Source organism: Ipomoea nil, unplaced genomic scaffold (genome assembly GCF_001879475.1).
Source record: "Ipomoea nil cultivar Tokyo-kokei standard unplaced genomic scaffold, Asagao_1.1 scaffold1407, whole genome shotgun sequence".
In the NCBI taxonomy this organism is placed as follows: Eukaryota; Viridiplantae; Streptophyta; class Magnoliopsida; order Solanales; family Convolvulaceae; genus Ipomoea; species Ipomoea nil.
In genome coordinates, this window is record NW_017617835.1 from 3,563,765 (window position 1) to 3,587,174 (window position 23,410).

The window sequence follows — 23,410 nt, forward strand, 5'->3', positions numbered from 1 at the left end:
AGAAGAAAAATAAATAAAATATTTATTTTAAGGGTAAATATGTCCATTTAACATTTCAGGGGAAAAAATAGCCACTTAAATAATTGATGGGAAAAAGTGCTATAGGTATATAACTCAGGGGAAAAAGTGTCATTTTCCCTTTTTAATATATAAACAAAATGCTATTTACTTTTAAAAAAACATTTTCTCTAATTTTATACAATGAAAGTAAAAGCTATAATTAAGTATCGCATGCCACGTTGTAGAATCAACCCCAATCTGGTGAATCGCCGCCCGTAATCTGCATTCTGCCATTAACGCCCGTGCTTGCTCACACTAGCGAACAATCAACCCCAATAGCCTCGAATTGAAATTTCCTCTCCTTTATCTCTTCCGATTCGCTCACTGTTCACAATTGCAGTGATGAAAGGTTTGGGAAGGCTGATATCGCAAGCCGCTCGTTGCCGGAGCAACACTCGGCTGCTCAAATCCTACGCGGCGGAGGGCGGAGGTCTCCGAGCTTATTGCCGCCTTCTATTCGCTTCTTCTCCTTCCAAAGTGCCCCCTGCTTTCTCCAATTTCGCTTCGTTGAAATCCTCACATCTTCCTTCGTCACCGTACTCACCTACATGGGCTACTATTGGAGGTCAGTTTTAGAATATGTATAGGAAATTGTGTTCAGGTTTTGAAAAAATAAAAATAAAATTCCGAAGTTTGAATATGAAGATGAAGAATTTAGTGATTCAGGGCTTGGTTAACTGCAGGGAATTCATGTTTTCTGGGAACCCTAAGTTTTATTCATTTTGAAGTACAATATTCAGAGTAAAAAAAATTGACCAAAATCAGTTTCCATTGTAAATTTCTGTTATAGAAACTAGTAACTCGGAAATATTCTTTCCGATTATGTATGGTTTTATCCTTTTACTTTTTCCCGTGAAAAGTTTTATACTGTCATTGTTGAGCTGGGAACTATATTCTTTAGGCGTGCATGGAACAATGATATTTGAAGTAAAATTATAAGTTTTGAACTATTATATCCTAAACTTAAGATAATGCTTTTGTGCCTGTATATTAATCTTACTGCTTGGACAGGGCAGAGGAGGACCATGTTCATACAAACACAATCAACTCCTAATCCTTTATCACTGATGTTCTATCCCGGAAAGCCAGTTATGGAGACTGGAAGTGCAGATTTTCCAAATGCTCGTTCTGCAATGAATTCACCACTTGCTAAGGCCCTCTTTGGAATTGATGGTTAGCTTGTTCTCTGCGTATGTCTAGCTTTAGCTGCAATCTTATAGGCATTTCATTATTAACATAATCAGATCTTTTTTCGGCTCTTCTTATTGTTGGGCTTGTGATATGATCAGAGTCTTTCATCACTTTAAGTTATTTTCCTGGAAACAGTTGACATTAAGCTATCATGCTTGTGTTGCTCTGTAACCAAATAGATAAATGTAACTATGTGAGCTATGAATTAGACTAGTTACTTTTAGTTTGTAGTGAAGAACTAGATTTAGTGTAAGGATGAACATTATAGATTGATGAATTTATGCTGGAGCTTCTTAAACCATCCAAAAAATGGGGGGTGGGGGTTCTAAATTTGACATTGTTTTGTATGTCGTAAACATTTTAGTAGATGCATCCACTTTGTAAAAATTTCAGTAGATATATCCACCCCTAACATTAAGATGACCTTACTAGACATCTAATTCTACGTGATACTATTGATCTATATCTATGTTTTAATGTTGGGAGGTTGGGTTGTTGGTGGTGCATTTATATACATGTCTCCGACACCGCAACAGTAGAATCAATAGGATGAGTTGACATGGATATGCTTTTAGTCTGCTCAGCCTCTACAAACAGTAGAATACAAGGATGCCTAAATAAAAAGGAATAACATCAGGTGAAATGAGGTTGTAATCTTCAACATAAAACTTAACTAGTGGACCTTTTTATTATAGTGCTGCAGTTTCTGTTACTAATCAATATTTTTGTTTCCAATTACAATTTAGTTGATGTATTCTATTTCAGATATTATGAGTGTTGAAACTTAGAAACAGTAGACTGCTTTAGTTTGGTTTTTATTAGTCTGATGAATTTTGCCATCTGAATCTACTATTTTTTCATTCCGATGGTTAATATTGCTTGGGTAAATGAATTTGTGAATGTCATTTACTTTTTCCCCACTGTTAGTAAAAATGTAAATGAATTTGCCCCACGAACTAAACTCCTGACACCTATTTCTTAATGGTACACTATGCACTTTGTTCTATCCCTGATCTTACATTTGTGAAACAAAAGCTACTTAAATTGTCGTCAATGAATTTGTTGACAATTTTCCTCATCATGCAGGGATTACTCGGGTATTTTTTGGATCAGACTTTGTAACCGTGACGAAGTCTGATGATGCATCCTGGGACTTGCTCAAACCTGAAATTTTTGCAGCAATCATGGATTTCTTTTCATCTGGGAAGCCGCTGTTTCTGGATTCCAACACTGCAGCCTCCATGGACACAGCTATCCAAGAAGACGATTCAGAGACGGTTGCGATGATTAAGGAACTTCTGGAGACACGCATACGACCAGCTGTACAAGATGATGGCGGGGACATTGAATACAGAGGATTTGATGCAGAAACCGGAATAGTCAAATTGAGGATGCAAGGAGCATGCAGCGGATGCCCTAGCTCCTCTGTCACCCTGAAATCTGGCATCGAAAACATGCTGATGCACTATGTACCCGAAGTTAAAAGCGTGGAGCAGGAATTTTATGAAGATGAAGACCCATCCCTAACCGGAGCCCCACACGAGTAAATTCTCTCATTTTAGGTGCATCAATTTTGCATCCACCAGAGATAGAATTTTTCTCCCTTGTGGAGTAATACTTGCAGGTTGCTATGACATGCTTTCATAAATTTTGTTAACAATAATAGTTTGGCAGGGGATACCTACTTTGTTTTGAGGATAACAAGTCCCATTTTCTTATGAGGAACGTTGTGAATTTCACGTCTGAAGAACATTATGAGTTTTACGTTTGAAGAACATTATAAGTTTCACGTCTGAAGAACGTTATGAGTTTATAAATTTGTTTCATTTATCAAAACATGAGTTACTTTGTGATAGAGTATATCTAAGGAATAGGATGAAGAAAGAAGAAATTTGTCATTCTAACATTATTATAGAAGCAACATTAATATGTTCTTGATTGATCATACAATGAGCAACAGGAATATATAATCCAAGCCCCAGACCACTAACCAACCAACTACAGCATAAATCCACATGTTGAATCACAACCGTTGAGCCGAGCGGGGCCAGCTACGATCAACCATTCAACCTACCATCTGAGCCCAGAATTATCATTATCATTCAATCATTAAATCATAACCGTAAACTTTCTCCCCTGTGATCGAATCGGACGGCTCAGATCTTGTCCAGCTTCTCAGCCTTGACAAGTGGGTTGGCCTTGGCAATGGCTTCCCTCCCCATGGCCTTGTAATCAAACGTGCAGCCATGCTGTTCCGGGTACCTGTGGGTCCCGCAGTAGATGACCCCACACCTACATTTGAACCCCGTCAGCCCGACACGCTTCCGGCACGTGCCGCACCTGTTGGGTCTGGGTGGAGGCGCCGCCGCCGCCGGCATGGCCTCCTCAGATCCAACCTCCTCCTGGCGTGACGAACCGTCGCAGGCCGCCACCGCCGCCGCCGCCGAAGACGAAGACGAGTAGGAGGAAGAAGAAGATTCCGATGAGTTTCTCCCCTTGAGAGATCCTTCCATCGCGAGGTGCGCCTCCTTCATTTGCTGTTCCTTAATGCAGTGATCCTTGTAGCATTTGGAACACAGGTTCAGAGTCGTGCTGCTGCCGAAGAATCCACAGTTGTTCGCGCAGAGACTATGGCCTCCTGCCTTCTGACATTTTTGTTCCTCGGCCATTATTCGCTTCGAAAACAAATCGGATAGAAAAATATATAACAAATGTTGCGAGAGCGGTTGACTGAGTTTATAACAAATCAAATCAATCGCTCAACGCAAGGAGAAGATCGCAACCTGCACGCGGATTCATCAAAAAAAAAACAAATCAATTCAATACAATAACGAACAGAAAAATAATGTTGAAAATTAAAGCATTGGCCTGGTATTGATCGAATTGGGATGAGAAAGCTAAGGGAAGGGAAGGGAATACTTACGTGAAGAATCTGAGAGACGAGAGGAGAAGGGGTAATGATTCTTGGCCGGGGAAGAATGTGAAGAAAAGGCGGAGAGATGAAGAAAGGAGATGGAGAAATGCAAGGAGAATTGATGGTGATCGAGAATTGATGGCTATAATATTGGTGTGTTAGGATTTATGGAGATGCAAAAAGCCTCAACAAAAGTATGCTTTTTTTGTGATTTCAACTTTGGGTAACTTGTTTTTGCCGTTTTAGAACGATTCTTTTATTATTTTATTTTATTTATTTACTTTTATTATTACGGAGTATTATTTAGTGGCCGGTTTAATGTATTAAAATACATAAAATAAAATACAATAATAACACATTAAAATATTAAGTTTACATTTATTAAACGGATCAAATTATAAAATATTATTTTTTTAGTAATCAATCAATCATATATTAATACTAGTATAATATTAGTATTACACAATTGAATAAACACCCAATAAGAGAAAAAAACAAATAATAAAATTATAAATAAAAGGAAATAAACAATAATTAGTACATCATCAACAAAAAAATATATATATCAAATCGAAAACAACTTGTAAGTGTACAAAACTATAAACACAATGTACAAGTCAAAAATGAAACGTATTATACTAATACATTTTTTTTATCCTTGATGATAAAAACTTTCTAACATTGGTCTTTGTTTAATTTTTGTAAACAAATTATTTATTTCATCTATATCCTATTCAAAGCTTATTTACATAACTAGCATTTTGTACGCGATGTACGAAAACTTATGCCCAATATTAAAATATTGTTAAGTAACAAAATTTAAAAAATTAGTTAAAATTATATTTCACATTTCCTTAAAGTTATGATACTTTTGAATTATCATATATTTGAATATAGTGATTAAAACAATATATATATATATATATATATATATATATATATATATATTAATAGTAATAATAATTTACAAATAATACTAAGCTAACATCCACATATATGATATATTGATATGTATACACAAATAATATATATACATATTATTTATAATTAAAATTTAATATTCATATAAATATTTAATTAAAATATAATTTATAATTAAATTAATTGTTATATGATAATTTTAATAAAATGATAACTAAAAATAAGAAAAAGATACGATAGATGTAGGTGTATGGTAAGATTGGTGGACATATTAAATACTAACGGTGTTATAACGGTGTAAGGGTAATTTTGTCCATTACAAATCAAATGTACAACAATTAAAGCAAGATGTATATATTTTTTAGCATATAAAAAAAGGACAAAAATCAAAGACATAACTTGTATTGACACAACTTGTATTGACACTTATTATGTTTTTAGATTATATATTTTTCATGTCTGTTGAGTCATTAAGTTACCGTGATTTGTATCATCTCAAATATTATGTCAGGTCGGAACGTGGTGCTTTTATGATTGGGGATTCCACCTTTTGAGAGAAGAAGTAAAGAACTAAAGTATAAACATGATGCAGCATGTAATAAACAAGATTATGGATGGTGAGATTCTTCTGGTCGGAATGAAGAGTCGTTGAAGTTACGTTAAGGAGCAGAGGATTGCATTTCTTTCATGCTACGTTTTTGTTGAAACCATTGTATATTTGCCGGTTCATCAACACGGAAAACCAATTAATAATAGCCGTTTTTTCAACATTTTTTTAGTATTATATTTGTTTTCCCATTAACAATAGTCAATAGTGGCTGGCTGATGAAACAATCATCTTTGTATGTACGTTGTTGTTACGTTGTTGAGTCGTAGCAGAAGTTAAGGAATGTTTCTTAGCGTGTTATTTCCAAGAAACATGAAATCGGAAACCTACGGGTTAGAATCAAAACCGAGCTGCAGTCATCTCTTAAAATTATTTCTTTTCATTTTGTTACATTTAGGAACCCCAACCCTAAGGCCCCCCACACCCCGACCCGACAGAACTTTTGGGAGGATGTAAATCATGGTAACTCAATTGAACATGAACTACAGAGGCTAGACCGTGCTCACTGTGCACAAGGAACCCCCCTCACTTTGAGAGGTTGCTCCCGCACTGCCACTGGTGAAACTCGATCCCTGGTCATTCTTCCAAAGTTTTACCTATGTGACCAGTTGAGCTGCCCATGCGGGTCTAATTCCCTATTTCATGTTTCAAGGAATCGAGATAAAAACTTTGTGAGGGTGTAAACGAGTCGAGCATGGTTTGGCTCGAGCTCGATAAGCATGGTTCGGCTCGAGCTCGAAAAATGATGTTTGGCTCAGCAATTTTTCGAGCCGCTTAAGCTCAGTTCGAGCAGCTCGATTGTTCGAGCTTGGACTCGATTTTGACCTATTTGAATTCATATTTTAATTAATAATAAACATAGTTTTATCCATGCATAAATAATAAAAACTTTTTAAAAAATAAAAGTCCAAACTTCAATGTTTAAAGACTCCAAACACTCAAAACGAGTTTACAAATTCACTTTAATTAAGAGGTCAATAGTAGTCATTGATCCTTACCATATATATAATATTTATCTATTCCAACAATGGTCATCCGACTATATTAATTTTCCAAAATTAGTCCTCGACTTTTAATTTGGACACTTTAGGTCCCTTGACTTTCAATTTCTTTCCAATTGAGGTCCTTTCGTCAAAATACGGTTAATTGGACTTTAAATGAAGGGGTAAACTTGTCATTCACATGCCTATGTATTATTCTTCATATTTCTCCCTTCGTATTACACTATTATACCTTGTAAACATCTCAATAATGGAGGAACACACACACTAACAGTCAGCAAATGGGGAATGACGAGGAACATTCTAGGGCTTCGACTGAGATTATCTTCATATATATCGCATATATAAGGGAAAAATACGAAGAATAATATATATGCAGGTGAAATTATGAGTTTTCCTCTTTATTTGAAGTTCAATTAACTGTATTATGACGAAATGACCTCAATTGGAAAGAAATTGAAAGTCCAGGGACCTAAAGTGTCCAAATTAAAGTCGGAGACTAATTTTGGAAAATCAATATACTCGGATGACCATTGCTGGAATAAACTTATTTATTTAATTATGGCTCGCAAGCGGCTCGACGAGCCACGAGCTTAGAATATTGGGCACCTATTTTGTGCACTAATATAAAGTATTAATATTGAGCACCTATTTTGTGCACCGCGCATAAAAAATACTAGTATATATATACACACACGAGATGATTCACGTGTGAAGAGTCTTTCATATGAAATATGAGGTAAGAGCTGTTGATATAATTTAGATCAACGACTCAAATAAAAAAAAATTATAAAGAAAAAAAAAACACGCTTCATGAGAGCTGGATGCATTCTCCTCATACCATTCTTGAATTGATGCACCTTAAGTTTCAAATTGTCGCACCTTAAGTGTCGTATTGACGCACCTTAAGGGCATCCTCAATAGTGAGGATTTTGATGTGGTTTTTGAGGAGTTTTTGTAAGTGTGATTAGGAAAGATAAGACGTGATAGAAGAGAAAAAAGAAAGAAAAAAAACAATAAAAGCTTATTTAAAAAAAAAAAAAAAACAAAGTGGACGCCACAGTGAAGCAACACACAAGAGAGATAACGAGAGAAATTAGCAAAGTGGGCCCACATTTCTGACATAATCCTTGTTTTTGCAGGGAAAAAATGCAGTCCAAATTTTGCCTTCCCATTTGTTAAAAACTAACCCATGTGCATTTACTTTTATAACATTAGGGAATGAACCCCCTATTGTGGAATCAAGTATTAAATTGATGCACCTTAAGGGGTCGTTTGGTTCATGGAATGTTAGATTACCTTAGGGAATGTTAGATTGCTGGGAAGGTTAGATTACTGGGAATGTTAGATCCTGTGTTTGGTTAAAATTGAGGTATGTAATATAATCATGTTTGATTTAGGGCTATCTTTTATACACACTATAATATCCTTAACATATTTTCATGTATTTTAATAAATTTAAAAATTAAAATAAATAAATAAGATAACTGTATCATATATAATTACCTGATTTTTAAAGATTAATTAAAATCTTGAACTTGAGAAACAAAATTATTTTATATGCTAACATAACATAATAAAAATAAAAAATATATAATTACAAAAATAATTATATATATATATATATATATATATATATATATATATAAAAACTTACATAACCTAATAAATTGAAGGGTATTACATTCCCTTCAAAATTCTATGTGGAGGGAATGTGACATTCCTTGGGAATGTTATATTCCCTAAGATAATATGAACGAAACATGGGAATGTGAGCTTTGGAATGTCAGATTCCCTTGGTTATGTTATATAACCTGAAACAAACGTCCCCTAAAATGTCAAACTAATGCACCATAAGTATCAAACTAACGCACTTTAAATGTTCGATTAGCACACATTAAGTGTTAAAATGACATACTTAAGTGTTAAAATAACGCACTTTAAGTATTAAAAGGATATATTTTAATTGTTAAAATAATGCACCTTAAATATATAACTTATGCATCTTAAGTGTAAAATTGACGTATTTTAAACATCAAACGAACACATATTAAGTATAGAATTGACATATCTTAAGATTAATGCGCCTTAAGGTTCAAAGTAACTTACTATAATAAAATTTGGATTAAGATACTACTCCGTATTTAATAAACAAAAATCCGGTCCACTCCCATCCTGGAAAATCATATTTTGGCCTTTCCTTACTACAATCCACAAACCCCATTTTCTATCTACTTCTCGAAACCCTAATCGCTCTCCCCCTCTCTCTCTAAGCTTACGCTTTCTCTATTTCTTCCTACGAAACTATGCGATTTTCTCAAATCTACGTCGAATTTCAGCTCGCTTTGATGAGCGTCCGCTGGGGGTTTTCTTAGTACATCAATTTTCATATTTTTTTTCTGTTCGGAGGTGAAACTTGAAGAGCATGGAGGGGTCCGTCTCTGCGGCGGAGGATCTTGGAGCTCCGCCGGAGACATGGGAGGTGGCTGACCTGGACGCCAGCGTGCGCCGCCTGATGCTTTCTTCTTCCAACGACTCTAATGCTCAATGTGACCTCGCCGATTCTTCTTCGGCTTCAGCTCCGAATTCGGAGTCTGCGTCGAGTAGCTCAGCTCCTGCTTCGGGTGTTCCCGAAGATATCGTCAATTCCGTTGATCAGTTTCTCCGGGAGGCTTTGCAAAACCCTCGGGAGCGCCTTTCTGGTCTTTTTTTCTTCCTTAATCTAGTTTCTGAGTTTCTCCATTCGATTTGCCAATTTTCTTCTTCACTGCTTTGCTTGGTCTGTGCATATGACTAGATAGGAATTTGTGTGCATTAGTTTATTTATTTTATCTGCATTCGTCGTATTAGTACTTTAGCTAGGTGTGCCTGCTGTCCGATTGACTATAGTAGAAACTTTTAGTTTGGATGGTGTAACATGAGTTCGACACTTCAACATTATTGTTATGGTCATTCAAATTGATTTGTATCAGCTTTTAAAGCTGTATAAATGAGTGACAAGTAGTTTTGCATTTAGTTTCAGCTTATATTCAATACTTACTTAATTGGCCTGGTGAGATTATAGATTAAACAATTTATTTGTATATGTTTGACAAATATTATGGATTATATGACTCCTTTTAGCTTTTTTAATCCAATAATCTATAATAGGATTAGACTATGGATTATTGTTTATTGACAATCAATAATCATGAACTATATTCTTAAACATTACCAACTGGTAACTTAATGTAGTGAGGGGATTGTGAGAAGCTTGAAATATGAAGGTACTCGAAATTTTAATTTCCTGTTGCCTATGATCTAAGTAGTGAATTGGTTGTGTTGGACATGAATTGCAACAGAAAGATGGAACAAGCAAGCAATTATCAAATATGTGGTGAAGACCAAGGCACTTGGGGTGGGTAGAAGAAATGAGTCTACATTGAGTGGAAGGAACATCTATGACATATCTGAAACCTAGAGTAGATAGCCAATAAACAAACTTTTTCTTCTCTACAAGAAAATTGCCTACCCTGTGATCCTTGTCTAATGCATCAAGTTTTGTGTAAGAGCAGGACAAGGATGGGAAATACCGAAATAGTGGTAGGTAGGTCTGTTATCAAAAAAGAAAAAGCAGAACTACAGAAGGTATCAAGGTAGTCAGTGATGTGATGGGTTCTCTATCCCCTTTTTTTTTGGTAGATCGGTAGATTGGGGGTTTCCCTTCTTCGCTGCTTCAGTGCTTTTAATTGAGTGTCTACCGATACAAAAAGTGATAGAAAGGAAAATAGCTAACAGTTACTTATGGAGCAAGGTTGTGGTGGTCTTGTGTGCCTGCGCTGACACTGGAGTCTAAACAGTCTTTAAATTCCTTTTTCATAATTTTAAAATTGTTCTAACTTGTATTTATTTTTATTCATATAACAAAGAAAATCAAAATAATGGTGGGGTTGGGGATTTTATGTGCTTGATTTACTCATCTCTCACAGATAGTGACTTGTGTTTCATTTTTCCTTCCAGTTCTAAGAATGGAGCAGGATGTTGAAAAGTTCATCAAGGATCCAACTCAGCAACAGATGGAGTTCCAACAACTTCCTACCTCGTACTTGCGATTGGCAGCTCATCGTGTAGCACAGCACTACTCACTGCAGTCAACGGTCTTAGTGGACAGTAGTGTGCCAGATGGTTCTGCTTCAAGAATTATTGTACGCAAAACTTCTGAATGTCGGATGCCTTCAATTCGGCTGGCTGATATTCCAGTAACTTTTCCCCAGGATGACACAGGTGCTATCAAGGTTGCTATTAAACAGAGACCTCAGAAAAGTTCTCAGGCTGCTAGCGGTTCTGGTTCACATTCTCTAAAGAATAGGACTCCAAAAAGTGTGGAGGAAAGAAAGGAGGAGTACAACCGGGCTCGAGCACGGATTTTTAACTCTAATAATTTAGGCAGGGATGCTAATGAAAAACCTGAAAATGAAACAAGAAGGCTGGACACTTTCCAGCATATTTCATTAGGAATGTCAGGGATAGAAGACAAAACCAATTTGACAGGGGGTTCTGATGTGAATATTGGCAGGGGTTCCCTTGATTTATCACTTGGTAGCGGTAGGTCAGTTAGAGGTAGATCTGACATGGAGCCGATCAGTAGAACCAAAACTGGTAATAGGGTGGCCATATTCAGGGATCGGGAAATTGATCTCAAGGATCCTGATTACGACAGGAGTTATGACAGGTATGATTTCATTGCCTCCTCTTCCTCCTGGCTTATAGTAGGAGAAACATGAAGTATTGTTCCTCCCTTTGCCTCTCCTTTTACCACCATGTTATGTATCAGTAGATCTCTTGTTGTTAGATTAATGCTTCCTTGAATCACATAATAGTTTGTTCTATCTGCTTATGACCTGCTGGGCTTGATGAGTTTTTGTATTTTTCTTTAAGTGCCAATATGGGTATTTAGATTGTCCTGAGGCTTTAGATTCATGCATACCCTTTTATTGCCACTTGACTGGGATGTTTGTTGCATCTGTATAATTATATGAAGATATGTACTTGGTATTGTTTCCTCAATCTTACCCTTTGCACTATCTTTCCTCATTAATGAGTGTCTGCTGATTTACTCTTATGCAATTCTGAGTTATCATTTCTGAATCTGGCATTCATTTTCATACTGAGTTCTTACATCTTTGTAATCCTGGAATGTTTATATATAGTGATGTTAATTTATATCAAATGTGGCAGATATATTCAGAGATTCGATCCTGGATTTGGGTTTTCTGGAGGACCATATGGTATTCAACCCATGTATGCCCCTGCTTTGAACTACAACACTGAGTTTCCACAACTTGGATCAGCACATCGACCTGTTATCTCCACTGAGCACCCATCTCACCAACTTCCCCAACACTTACCTGGGCAATGGGCTACTCCATCAACTCCTGGCATTGGTTATGTTCCAACGGAGACCATGATTCCTCCATTTGGTCCCAATCATGTTGTCATGCATTCAAACTCTGCTTTATACTTGCACTCAGCTCAGTATCCACGCCAGCACCCTGGAATGCCCTTCATCCATCATCATGAACAAGTTCAAGGTCACCCATCCTTTTCACAGGTTTGTCATATTTTAGTTTTGAGAACAAAATTCTTCACACAGGGTAAAGGAAAGAAACAAAGAAGATGAAATGTGTGAGATGTGTCATCTTTTTTGTACTTGTGATGTTGTTATTTGGCTAGCACTGGTTCTGGTGTGTATAGAGAGTTAAAAGATGAGGACAGAATCAGTTCTTTTCACAATACATTAATCAGTTTTAATGTGTTGATCTGTAACTGGTTCACTGATGTGTTTATGTTTGCACATTTCAGTCACATGCTCTTCATTTTGGTGGGTTGAAGAATATTACCCACCATGGATATGCACATCCCATTTCTAACAAGCTTCATTAGCTAATATGAAGTTTGAGTTTTTTTATTGTTGCTCAGCTTGCTTTTTTCCCCTCTTTTGCAGTCTCATCAGCAGCTTCTGGAGCGAAGTTTTGGATTGGCCCGGCCCCAATAAGGGGCGTAGGCCATGCCTGCATCCTGCCATATTTCGAGGGAGCTGGTAGTGGAGCAGCACGTTAATTGCAAATTTGCAATTCGCAGGATGTAGGCATATGCAGCCGAGGGCTTGTTGGACTGGATACGCAAACTTTGCAACTATTCTCTTCTGTCCACTCTTCATGGACCTTGGCTTTATTGAGCTCCTGAATTTGAGGAAGCTCTTACTTCCTGAGAGTTCCATTGTTAACAATACTCCTGGAGCCCTGATTGCAATCAATAGAGATGATGATGACAATTGAAGGAACAAGAAGTTAGAGCTGTAAACGCAGGCTTGTTCTTTGTTGGTTGATGGTAATCCCAGTGCCTTTATTTTCTAGACCAGTTTGATTCTTATACATCCTTCGTGTAATTAATTTATTGCCGCACTCTTATACAGTACGTCTGACATGATGCCTTAAGTTGATAATGCTCCACCAAAGTAAAGCATGGAAGAAATATGCAGTTTGTTGAGGGACATGTGAAAAAGCAGCAGGCAGACAGGTAGAGCTGTGAGAGCTTTAGGGCTCTGCCGAGTGATGACTATGATTGTAGGAAACCCTGGTTGCCTAATGATTTCTCTGTACATGAAATTGAACACATTGAAATATTCATCTATCATTTGCGTCCTCCAATTCCTGTTATCACAAACTGCATTTTTTTTTGCCCCAAATTTTAGTCGATTCTCTGCAATGCTACCTTTATTTGCAAAGTACTAATATTGACCGTTGGACAAACTTCCCTAAGAATTTATTTGAGTTAATCTTCAAAATGGTCATTGATTATAGTGGTTTTTTTCAATTTTGTCTTAAATGACTTTGGTGACTTAATGACTTTGGTGACTTAATGTAGTCCTAGACTTTTATATTTTTGTTAAATTTAGTCTTTTGTTTGTTATTGAACAAAAACACAAAAGTATAACACTACATTAGGTCACCAGAGTCATTTAAAGCGAAATTAAGAAAAATCATTATAGTCAATGATCATTTTGGGTATTAATTCGAATTTATTCAAATCACTTACTATAAGCTCAGGAGTACTAGTTTAGTCCTCCAAACTGTTGCTTTAAAGCATATAACCTAAAAATGCAACATCCACCTAAATCACTATTTACTCACAAGTCACAACTTAAAAACACTAAAATTGCAATGGTATTGTGCTGCATATACTATGATATTCAATCAAAGTAAACATCTTTATCAATTCTCTGCTGCTGCTCCCTTGATGTCTAGTATTCTAATTTTTAATTTAAAAATATAATGTTTTCAGCATGTATCAACAAGTTTACAAAATATGGTCCTTTCTTCTTCAAGCACTTGCCTTGTCGATTTTTGTCATTCAGGACTTGAGCACTTTAGCATGGACAAAGAAAGCCTTGATCTGTATTGGTGAAAATATCAGGTTATTCACGAAAAAAGAGGCTAGCAAAACAGCTCAATGCTTCAACCAGGAAAACCACACTTCACTGTCTGAGCTGAAACAGAAGCTAGAAGCAGCTAAGTTGAACTGTGGAAACCATGTCTCCAATTCTGTCACCAACCAAATGAAATCTGGGAGACCTGACACAAAGGAACATGACTAAAATTCCAATGCAATTTTCTACCTTAATAGAAATTCTTTTTTAATCTTCTTGATAACTAAAAAACAAAATATCATCCGTAATTTTCATCTTCCACTATTTATTTTAATTATGGGGATAAGGTCACAAAATCAATCCAAATGAGATCTTTACACCACATCAGCAGATATGAAGTTGTGAAAACCAATTCTTTGCTCACCTATCAGCAGTCCACATTCAGCTTCCTGTCAACACTTGAGAAAGTCTGATAAAATGCCTTGAAGTGCTTGTATGCAATATCAATATCTTCCTTTCCACATATCTCTCTCACACTGCAACTCAAAAACAATCAGGTAGTGTTGAGAATTATTCAAACTAGAGAATATAGCTTGAAGTAAGCAGTAAACTTGAAGTAAAGCACCAAAAACCTAAATGGCATATTCTTTTCTGATGACAGAGTACAGTCTCGCCAATTTATTTCATCAGTGATTACAGAATTATGTAACTATGCCATTTTTTTTGTTCCTCAGCAGAGTGTCGATCCTCCAAAGGAAGTGCATGATTCTCTAACCACTCAAATACAGGTGGACACAAGCAAAATATACTTCAGATTCCTAATATAGTAAGCAATAAATATGGTACCTGTGCATGGATAACTGAGCAATGCCACAATCAACTGTGCGAATACCAACCCCTGAAGCAAGTATGGGACCTATAGTCGATCCACATCCCATATCATTTCTAACCACAAAATCCTGCGTTGCATAAAATCTAAGTTTGTTATTGTCAATATAACAATTATTAATGTTTGAAGAAGAAACATAGTTGCAAATAAACGAGAAAATCTGTAATGAACAAGTTTACTCAAGATATTATGAGTTCAAACTCAAATCCTTGCCCCCAAGCCAGATCCTAAAACAATTATGGAGTACAATCAAAGTTGGCTGATGGGAAACACTAAATTACTTCCAATCACCTGAGTCGGAAGGTTGTGGATTCTTGCAACTTCTTTGAAAAGAAAAGATGTAACTCCACTTGTCGCATAGCGCTGACTTGCATTGTGCTTGATAACAAGCCCTTTCTGCAACTCTGGGCGGTGGTGCTCTTCATGCTTGTCAGTAAAATTTGGGTGAACTCCATGAGCCATGTCCGCAGACACTATAAGAAAATAATTCAACATGAAGCTGTCTTTTCAGTTTCACAGAAAATAGGGATGACAGACTCATGCAATCTGCCCATCAACCTCTCTCTTCCAAAAGTTGTGTTAGAGCTGACCTCTAGGGATCACAGACAAAAATCCTATGCATGGACAAATGTTCAACCTTGCCAGTTTCTATGTATAAATGCAGAATTATGAATACATGAAGTGCATAGTGGCATTTACATGTCAATTATGCACTGTACACAAAATTGGTAGAGTTTTAATGTTTTTGAACAAATAGAAATACTTGATTGTACATCCCAAATTATTTGCAGAATTACTTCTCCAAAATACCATGTTTTTCCGCACTTGCATCTTTATCTGATCCATGATATATTCACCGTTTATGTACTATATTATATGATGCATGAGGAATGTAATGTAATTAGCTTATTCTTTCCTTTGATACACTTGTTATTTCACTTCAGAGAACTGGACCAGCAGCAGTAGCTTTAATAGTATATTAAAGAAAAATATATGTACTCTGCAACTAAAAGCAGCTTGCTATCATTACAAGTTTACAACAGTTCTTTGTTCCACCAATCAAAAAGCTTAGATATATCAATGCAACTAAAACAAACTAAGACCTACCAAGGAAGGAATGGCGGATCGAACGTGCAAAAATTGATTCTCCAACAGATTGATGACCTAAGCAATAGGTAATACGTCTGATGGCCTCAAACATAGTTGGCGCTCCAGCTCCTTGATATGAATCTGAACCAACCTGTAGTATAATGCAGTTGGGGCATACAAGGCATTGAAGTAGAGAACACAATTTATGCTAGGTGTCAGAGAACACACAAAGAATGATGTTTACATAAGATATGTCTTCACAGTAGTATATATAACATGTTGTCATGTTGAGAGGAGCTTGAACTTTGAAATAGACTTGCCTCTTCATTATCAAAAAGAGCTATCATTCGGATTGCATCCTCATTCACTAAATCTTCAGGTGAGGAGCATGAATCTACAAGAGCCCTCAATGAGCAAAAACTTGATGCAAGGTTATCCAATCTTCCAGAAAATATGAACTCATTATTGGCACCTCCAAGGCAACTAGGTTGGGTATCACAAATATTTAACTCAATACTAGCTATATCACCAACCTTGCAGCCCAATTCATCAGACAAGATCTGAAACAGGCAATTAGAAAGAGTAAGAAAGAAAATCTGATAATCACAAATGCTTTAAATGCAGAAACTCATTCTATCACAATCATTCCTTATTCTGAATCAAACAGGAAATACTCTAGATGGATTGGATTAAGTAATGCAGTTAAACAAAGACTCAATATATAATTGAAAGAGATAAAAGTTTTCCAAATTAATTATTTTACTGCAATTGTGTTTGCAAAAGAATTGTTATCCAAAAAAGAAAAGAAAACTATATTTAGCTTAATAATTCAGCGGACTATCAAATTTTATGCCTAACCACGTAATAAAGAGAAATTCCACTATACCATTGCAGTAATAATTAATGCCGAGTGTCATAGAATTCTAAGTCCCTGATAGATCTCTTAGAAGTTCAAAGTATCATTTATGAATGATTCATGAAGTCAAGCACAAATTTAAAATTTTCACCCAGACATCTTAGTGCAGATAATCTCAAGAGGCACATGTACCTGCAAAAGTAGTTGATGGTGCACGTCTTTTGAGGACGATCCATTAGTTTTCTCCGCAGACTCATCAGAACCATTCTCAGGCTTTGTGGCCAGCAGTGGAACAAGGTGAGTCTCAAGATTTGGCTTAAATCCATCCTGATTCACAGTGCTAGATACCCACAGGGGAAAAATAAGTGAAGAGAGAAGGGGCAGTTCGGGGAAAAGTTCCAAAAAATAAATAGCAGAAAATTACAATGGCAAGAGATCTATTGAGTTTTCTTGATGTAAAGACTATTTCCCAAAGGTTACAATATAAAAGAATAAAAATTAAGCCTTCACAGAGGACAACAGACCGGTTTAGATGAATAGCCAAAGTTGGTACTCGCAAAAGAGGCCGCTTCACTTTGACAAGCCTATGCAGGAAGGAACCATCCTCTGCTCTTAAAATCACCCTTCCAGCTACAGTCAGATCTCTATCAAACCAAGTGTGCCACAAACCACCACCATATGTTTGCACATTGACCATAAGGTAGCCAGATTTGCATGAAGCAGACCTTGGCTTCAGCTTCATACATGGGCTATCTGTATGAGCTGCAATTATATGAAAGCCATTTCCAATTGAATACCTGCAAAGCTAATGCATATTTCTTTAACAAGAGAATAAAAAATGGTATAGATTTGTGATTTAAAACACACACACAGAAACTATTAACTACAAAGTGCATTCCTTGGAAGAAGTTCTCAAAAAGTTCAAGTAAAATGCAATATGGAACAAGGGAAAATAGCACACAAAAAATTTACTATAATGCAAACAGCAGAAACTACAGTTCCCAGATCTTAATCTGTCAACAGGCTTGTATATGGCGAAGAGGATAGTATGAAACTTTCTAACTAATAGATAAGTGATATTTGTAATTTGCTCACTTTTTCCCAATGGCAAAGGCAACCAAAGAGGACATATTCCGAGTAAAGAAGTAGCGTCCACCAGGTTTTAGGTCCCATTCCTCATTCTCATTCAGCAAATGAAATCCAGCAGCAATTAGTTGTCGTTTAGCTTCAGCTGTTAAGATGAAATAGAGTATCTGTTAAAAAGTCTTCATCAGCCATCAATTCAAAAGTTCCCAAAAATGACAATTGAAATATGAAATCCATCGATTCAGTATGATTTATTGGGGAAGCTTTAATAAGGCTCTTGAAAAATAGCTTAGAAAGAAAAAGTATCATATAAGCATGGTTTTATGTCTGTTTAAATATTTACTCAGTTACATGATTCTTAACTACTGTTAACCTGATCACTTTATAAAGATCCTAATCCTTATTTTACTTACATAGAAGTATATGAATAAAGAAGTTCAAAATTCAAATGGCATAGCTGCTACAAACTATATTCTGAATAGTGCAATTTTAGTTAACCGATGCATAGCCAGTTTCATTGTCCTCTCTTTGTTTTCAAGCACCGTGATATAGTTTGCAGATAATTTGGAACTTGCAACAGGAATTGATATTTACCACAGCTCATTCTAGACAAAGGAAAGTTTTACAGCATACCTGTGGCATGGAATTGAGTCCATGACTCATTGAGGTAGTCCAGAAGGTCGCCGACTATGGATGAACTCGATTCAGAACTCACGAAAGCCTGAATTGAAATCAGTTCTCATAAACGAACACCTCTAGGTATGTGTATACACACACAAACAAACAAAGATAGACAGAACGAGAGAGAGAGAGAGAGGAGTTTACCTCTGGAACTGCGTCAGATGAGGAGGAGCAGAGTGGCGGAGTGGCGGAGAAATTGCGGAGGTGAGAGGTGCGGAGATTGGCGTTGGCGGCTGAGAAAGGCCGCAATGAGTGAGGAAATCTGGATAAGAGCACCGACGATTTGGATAGCGGAGGGGCATATAGGAGGTGGAATCGAGCTGCGGCCGCCATTTTAGCCACACAAAGCAGAGCTCGCGCTACACTCTCCGTCTCTGCCTGAGCTACACCTGCTGGCTCACGAAAATAACCAACCGTTTCTACATTTACCTTGAGGCTTGAGCGGACAAAAATGTAAAATGACAATGACATTTTTAAGGGATACGATTTAAGGGAAAATGTTCAAATAAATCTTGATGTGAAAAATTAGGTAAGTTCTTAAATTTTTAAAAAATTCAGTTACACCCATTAACATGTTATTTTGAGGCAATGAAACTCAAGAATCGATAATAACTTGCTATTACATGTCATTTGGGATTAGACATCATCTTCAGCAAAAATCTGGCTGGTTGATCGTCGCCGGTTGCCGTATAGCATAAAAGGGGAACTGTTCGCCTTATCCAGCGGAAAGCGACTGGTCGCCTTCTATGATAGATGGCGCGACCGTTGCCGATCGTCGAATTTTTGTTGGATATGATGTCTGAATCCAAATGACCTGTAATAGTAAATTATTTATCGGTTCTTGAGTTTCATTGATTCAAAATAACATATTAATGAGTGCAACTGAACTTTTTAAAAATTTATGGACCTAATTAACTTCTTAGATAAAATTTAGGATTTATTTGAACCTTTTCTCAATATTTAATAAGCTCTCCAACTAGATCAAATAGACAATTTGTATAATTAAACTCTCAAATTAAAAAAAAAAAAAAAAAAAAAAAACTTTACTTAAGTCTTTAAACTTTGTATATTTTGAAAGGAGTAAAAGACATTTTTGGTCCTAGACTTATAGTGGTTTGGACAATTTTAGCACTTTATAAAAAAAATTTGCCATTTTATGGACAGAGTTATTGTGGCGAGGACATTTTTGGTCCTCCGTCTATATTTCTGTTAGATAACCGTATGAGAGAGGGGCAATTACGTCAATTTAGGCTATCTCTTTATTGTGAGATGGACGATTTTGGTCCCACAACCATGCCTTTACTCTGACCCTCATTTATTTGTAGTTTTGCACTACGAAATGCTCTGCCCACAACCATGCCTTTACTGCAACTTGGACTCTCCGACTCCTTCGAATTATGACCGAGAAGAAAACAAAACACACATAGATATAATAGATAGAAGGAGATAACCTAAATTGACGTAATTACCTCTCTCTCAGATGGTTATCTAACAAAAATATAGACGGAGGACTAAAAATGTCCTCGCCACAATAACTCTGTCCATAAAATGACAAATTTTTTTATAAATGACTAAAATTGTCCAAGCTACTATAAGTCTAGGACTAAAAATGTCTTTTACTCATTTTGAAAGTTAAACAAAGTGAATTTGAATAGACTTTTGGGGTTGAGGTTTGAAAGAGGTTGGGTTAGGGGGGCAAAGTGTAATTTACTCTAAATTAGTATATTTTATTACTGCGGGTAATAATAAAATATACAGTAATAACCGTGCAGTAAAACTGGAAATTGTTGAGCGTACTCGCCTGAAACATCTTCTACTCATCGTTCACCGAAATTCCTTGAAATTTCCTTGATTTTTAATTTTTTCCCAATAATATTTACAAATCATAATCCTGCGGTACATGTTCGAAGATCTTCATAATCTTCTCAAAAATTGACTTTGGAGGTGTTTTTTTTTTTTTTTTAATTTAATTTTGATTTAATCATCAACAGATCGATCTACGATCGATGGCGAAGGAATTCAACGTACCGCCGGTGGTATTCCCGTCCGGCGGGAATCCAGGTCCGCAGCAAAGACGCCTGCCGACGGCGCCGTTTCAGCCATCCAAGGCATCGACGCCGAGCATCCCGTTCATGTCCTTCGACATCGGCTCCGCCGCGGCCTCTACCTCGTTTTCCACTCCCCAGTACGCTTCCGCCACCATTGGCAGCGGCGGCGGAGGCGGAGGCGGAGGCGGTGGTTCCACAGGGTTCGAGGACGAGCCGCCGCTTCTGGAGGAGCTCGGGATCAACACCAAGCAAATCTACCAGAAAACGCTCTCAATCCTGAATCCGTTCCGCGTGAAAGCGTACCTTCACGAGGACGCGGATCTGTCAGGGCCGTGCCTGTTCCTGATGGCGTTCGGGCTCTTCCAACTCCTCGCCGGAAAGCTCCATTTCGGGATCCTTCTTGGCTGGGTGATCATGGCTTCTTCGTTCCTGTACGTGGTGTTCAACATGCTGGCGGGGCGGAACGGGGACCTGGATTTGTACAGGTGCGTGAGCTTGATCGGGTATTGCATGCTGCCGATCGTGATCTTGTCGGCGATCTCGCTGTTTTTGCCGGGAGGAATGGCCATTAATGTTGTAGCTGGAGTGTTTGTTTTATGGTCCACAAGAGTTTGCACTAAGCTCCTGGTTGAACTCGCATCCTGCGGGGATGAACACCATGGTCTCATTGCTTATGCCTGCTTCCTGATTTACATGTTCTTCTCCTTGCTAGTCATATTTTGATCTCAGTTACCTCAACTTTTGATTCTTGTGCAAGTTTTTGCAGCCATGAAACTAGTTAATTAGGGCATTTGTTATTCTTTCAAGGCTATGAGTCATGGAATTCAATTCTTTTATTATTGCATGGCACAGCTATATATGGAATACTTAACTGTATGTGTAGTTTGAATTTCAATTCGCAGTCTTATTCAGATACAATTCGAGTGTTGTATTAGTGGTATGATTGTTAGTGGACTAACTCATATACAATCCGACATTGCATTATCCATATGATTATTAACGAACTAATTCAAATACGATTTCAGTGTTGGGTTATTGACTTTCTTATTGGCGTGTATATAATGTCTGAAGATGGTTTGATGCTCATTCCGTGGTATAACATCTGTGATTCAGATTCATTAGTTTGGTTGGAAGGTATATAGTGTTACGAATGGTAGCAGCCGAAGACGACGCGAAGTAAATTATGACTCCGGAGAAAGTTAGAAAAGGAAATTTCGGGAGGTCAATTAATCGACACAAAATGATATGTCGTTAAAAGGTGTTGGGCGCCACCGGTGACGAAATAGCAGTAGCCACATGGGAGACAATCCGCTCGGAAGAAGTTCCCGCAAAAGCATCAGAGGCGGCCGCCATGATGAACCTAGCCTACTGATACCATATGAGGATTGGTATATTCAATCATAGTCATAATCAAATAAGAAATATATGACTACTGATACCATATGAGGATTGGTATATTCAATCATAGTCATAACCAGATAGGAAATATATAAAATAAAAAACGTAAAAAACATCTTTCTACAACTAGCTAATGCTATAAGCTAGTTAAACCTGTTAACCCAATCCGCCTAACAACTTGTCGAACACTCCTAATTCTAATTTCATCTCAAATACATTTTCAAATAGTGACTATGATAAGTTTTTCTAAATATATTTTTAAAGAATCATTGAGCCCGTCCCACAAAATATATATAAGCCAGATTTTTTTTTTTGAGGGGTAAAACACAACTTTATTAAATCAAATAAGGAATAGATGAAAACCAAGAAAGTGAACCAGTTTAGGAACGAGCTGCTCTTGCTAGCGCATGAGCCAGCTTATTCACTAATTTAGGGATGAAACAAATAGACACAACCTCAAAGTATCTTCGATAACTCCTGCAATCATTTATTACACAACCGGCATAAGATGAATCAGGCATAGCGCTATTAATAAAACCGCATACCAGCTGATAATCTGAAAAAACCTTGATCTTCATAAAACCGCAATCCTTTGCCCAAAACAGAGCTTTTTTAACAACCATAGCTTTAGCAAAATGAACATCATGTAAGCAACGAAAAGCACCGTTTTATTAAAAGAGAATCAATTTTCAAACTACTACAGCAAGTAGTTAAAAGTAGTTGAAAAAACCCATTCGCATTGGCAAAAGCAAAAGTGAAATCATACCTAAATCAACAAGACAACAACACAACCACTACGGCACTACCTCCCAACTTTATTATTATGAGGAATTAAAAATAAGGGAAAAATAGGCCATTTAACTACACACAATAATGCAATTCGGCCATTAAACTTTAAAAAAAAAAAGACAATTAAATTCCTAAACTAACCAATTTCATACAATTAAGTCAATTTACAGATTTTACACGTTAGTAACATGTCACTCAAAATTTATTTTTTTAAAAAAAATTATTATTTAAAACTAATAATTTAATTTATTTTTTTTAAAAAAAGAAGAAAGATTCCCCGTCTTCGCCAGAGACGGGCCGGAGACGAAGAGACTCTCCATCTCTGGCCATGGAGACGAAGAAACTTTCTCCGTCTTCGGAAATAGTATTTTTTTATAAATTTTAAATTATTACTTTTAAATAATAATTAAAAAAAATTAAATTTTGGATAACCTGTTACTAACCTGTAAATTCTGTAAATTAGATCAATTGA

General features: G+C 36.7%; 5 protein-coding genes across 11 annotated transcripts; 3 read left to right on the plus strand and 2 right to left on the minus strand.

The window, feature by feature from the left end:
* The first annotated feature begins 236 nt into the window (after positions 1-236).
* On the plus strand, positions 237-3,045 carry LOC109186829 (nifU-like protein 4, mitochondrial). The gene is made up of 4 exons (XM_019336987.1): positions 237-625; positions 1,072-1,233; positions 2,338-2,822; positions 2,892-3,045. Exons 1-3 carry the CDS (start codon positions 403-405, stop codon positions 2,796-2,798), a joined length of 846 nt encoding a protein of 281 aa, XP_019192532.1. The 5' UTR covers positions 237-402; the 3' UTR covers positions 2,799-2,822; positions 2,892-3,045.
* Positions 3,046-3,127: 82 nt separating this feature from the next.
* LOC109186831 (zinc finger A20 and AN1 domain-containing stress-associated protein 4-like) lies at positions 3,128-4,385 on the minus strand. 2 transcript variants are annotated; one of them, XM_019336989.1, is made up of 2 exons: positions 4,175-4,385; positions 3,128-3,926 (listed from the first exon to the last, which is right to left on the minus strand). In XM_019336989.1, exon 2 carries the CDS (start codon positions 3,918-3,920, stop codon positions 3,408-3,410), a length of 513 nt encoding a protein of 170 aa, XP_019192534.1. In that variant the 5' UTR covers positions 3,921-3,926; positions 4,175-4,385; the 3' UTR covers positions 3,128-3,407. The 2 variants fall into 2 exon arrangements, with proteins under 2 accessions (XP_019192534.1, XP_019192533.1); XM_019336988.1 differs by having other exon boundaries at positions 3,128-4,034.
* A 4,484-nt stretch (positions 4,386-8,869) lies between these two features.
* LOC109186796 lies at positions 8,870-13,421 on the plus strand. Of its 2 annotated transcripts, none has more exons than XM_019336941.1 (5): positions 8,870-9,396; positions 10,694-11,405; positions 11,912-12,284; positions 12,678-13,063; positions 13,149-13,421. In XM_019336941.1, exons 1-4 carry the CDS (start codon positions 9,120-9,122, stop codon positions 12,726-12,728), a joined length of 1,413 nt encoding a protein of 470 aa, XP_019192486.1. In that variant the 5' UTR covers positions 8,870-9,119; the 3' UTR covers positions 12,729-13,063; positions 13,149-13,421. The 2 variants fall into 2 exon arrangements, with proteins under 2 accessions (XP_019192486.1, XP_019192487.1); XM_019336942.1 differs by having other exon boundaries at positions 13,172-13,421.
* A 448-nt stretch (positions 13,422-13,869) lies between these two features.
* On the minus strand, positions 13,870-23,257 carry LOC109186858 (probable aspartyl aminopeptidase). Of its 5 annotated transcripts, XR_002055178.1 has the most exons (13): positions 23,252-23,257; positions 18,848-19,086; positions 18,656-18,743; positions 18,032-18,167; positions 17,461-17,733; positions 17,129-17,276; positions 16,401-16,640; positions 16,099-16,231; positions 15,283-15,464; positions 14,949-15,061; positions 14,527-14,638; positions 14,210-14,307; positions 13,870-14,128 (listed from the first exon to the last, which is right to left on the minus strand). XR_002055178.1 is itself a non-coding variant. In XM_019337028.1 (12 exons), exons 2-11 carry the CDS (start codon positions 19,034-19,036, stop codon positions 14,530-14,532), a joined length of 1,611 nt encoding a protein of 536 aa, XP_019192573.1. In that variant the 5' UTR covers positions 19,037-19,086; positions 23,252-23,257; the 3' UTR covers positions 13,870-14,128; positions 14,527-14,529. The 5 variants fall into 5 exon arrangements, 4 of the variants coding, with proteins under 4 accessions (XP_019192573.1, XP_019192572.1, XP_019192570.1 ...); XM_019337028.1 differs by lacking the exon at positions 14,210-14,307; XM_019337027.1 differs by having other exon boundaries at positions 13,870-14,277.
* LOC109186859 (protein YIPF5 homolog) lies at positions 20,667-21,587 on the plus strand. Its single transcript, XM_019337029.1, has one exon. It carries the CDS (start codon positions 20,710-20,712, stop codon positions 21,472-21,474), a length of 765 nt encoding a protein of 254 aa, XP_019192574.1. The 5' UTR covers positions 20,667-20,709; the 3' UTR covers positions 21,475-21,587.
* Positions 23,258-23,410: the final 153 nt, after the last annotated feature.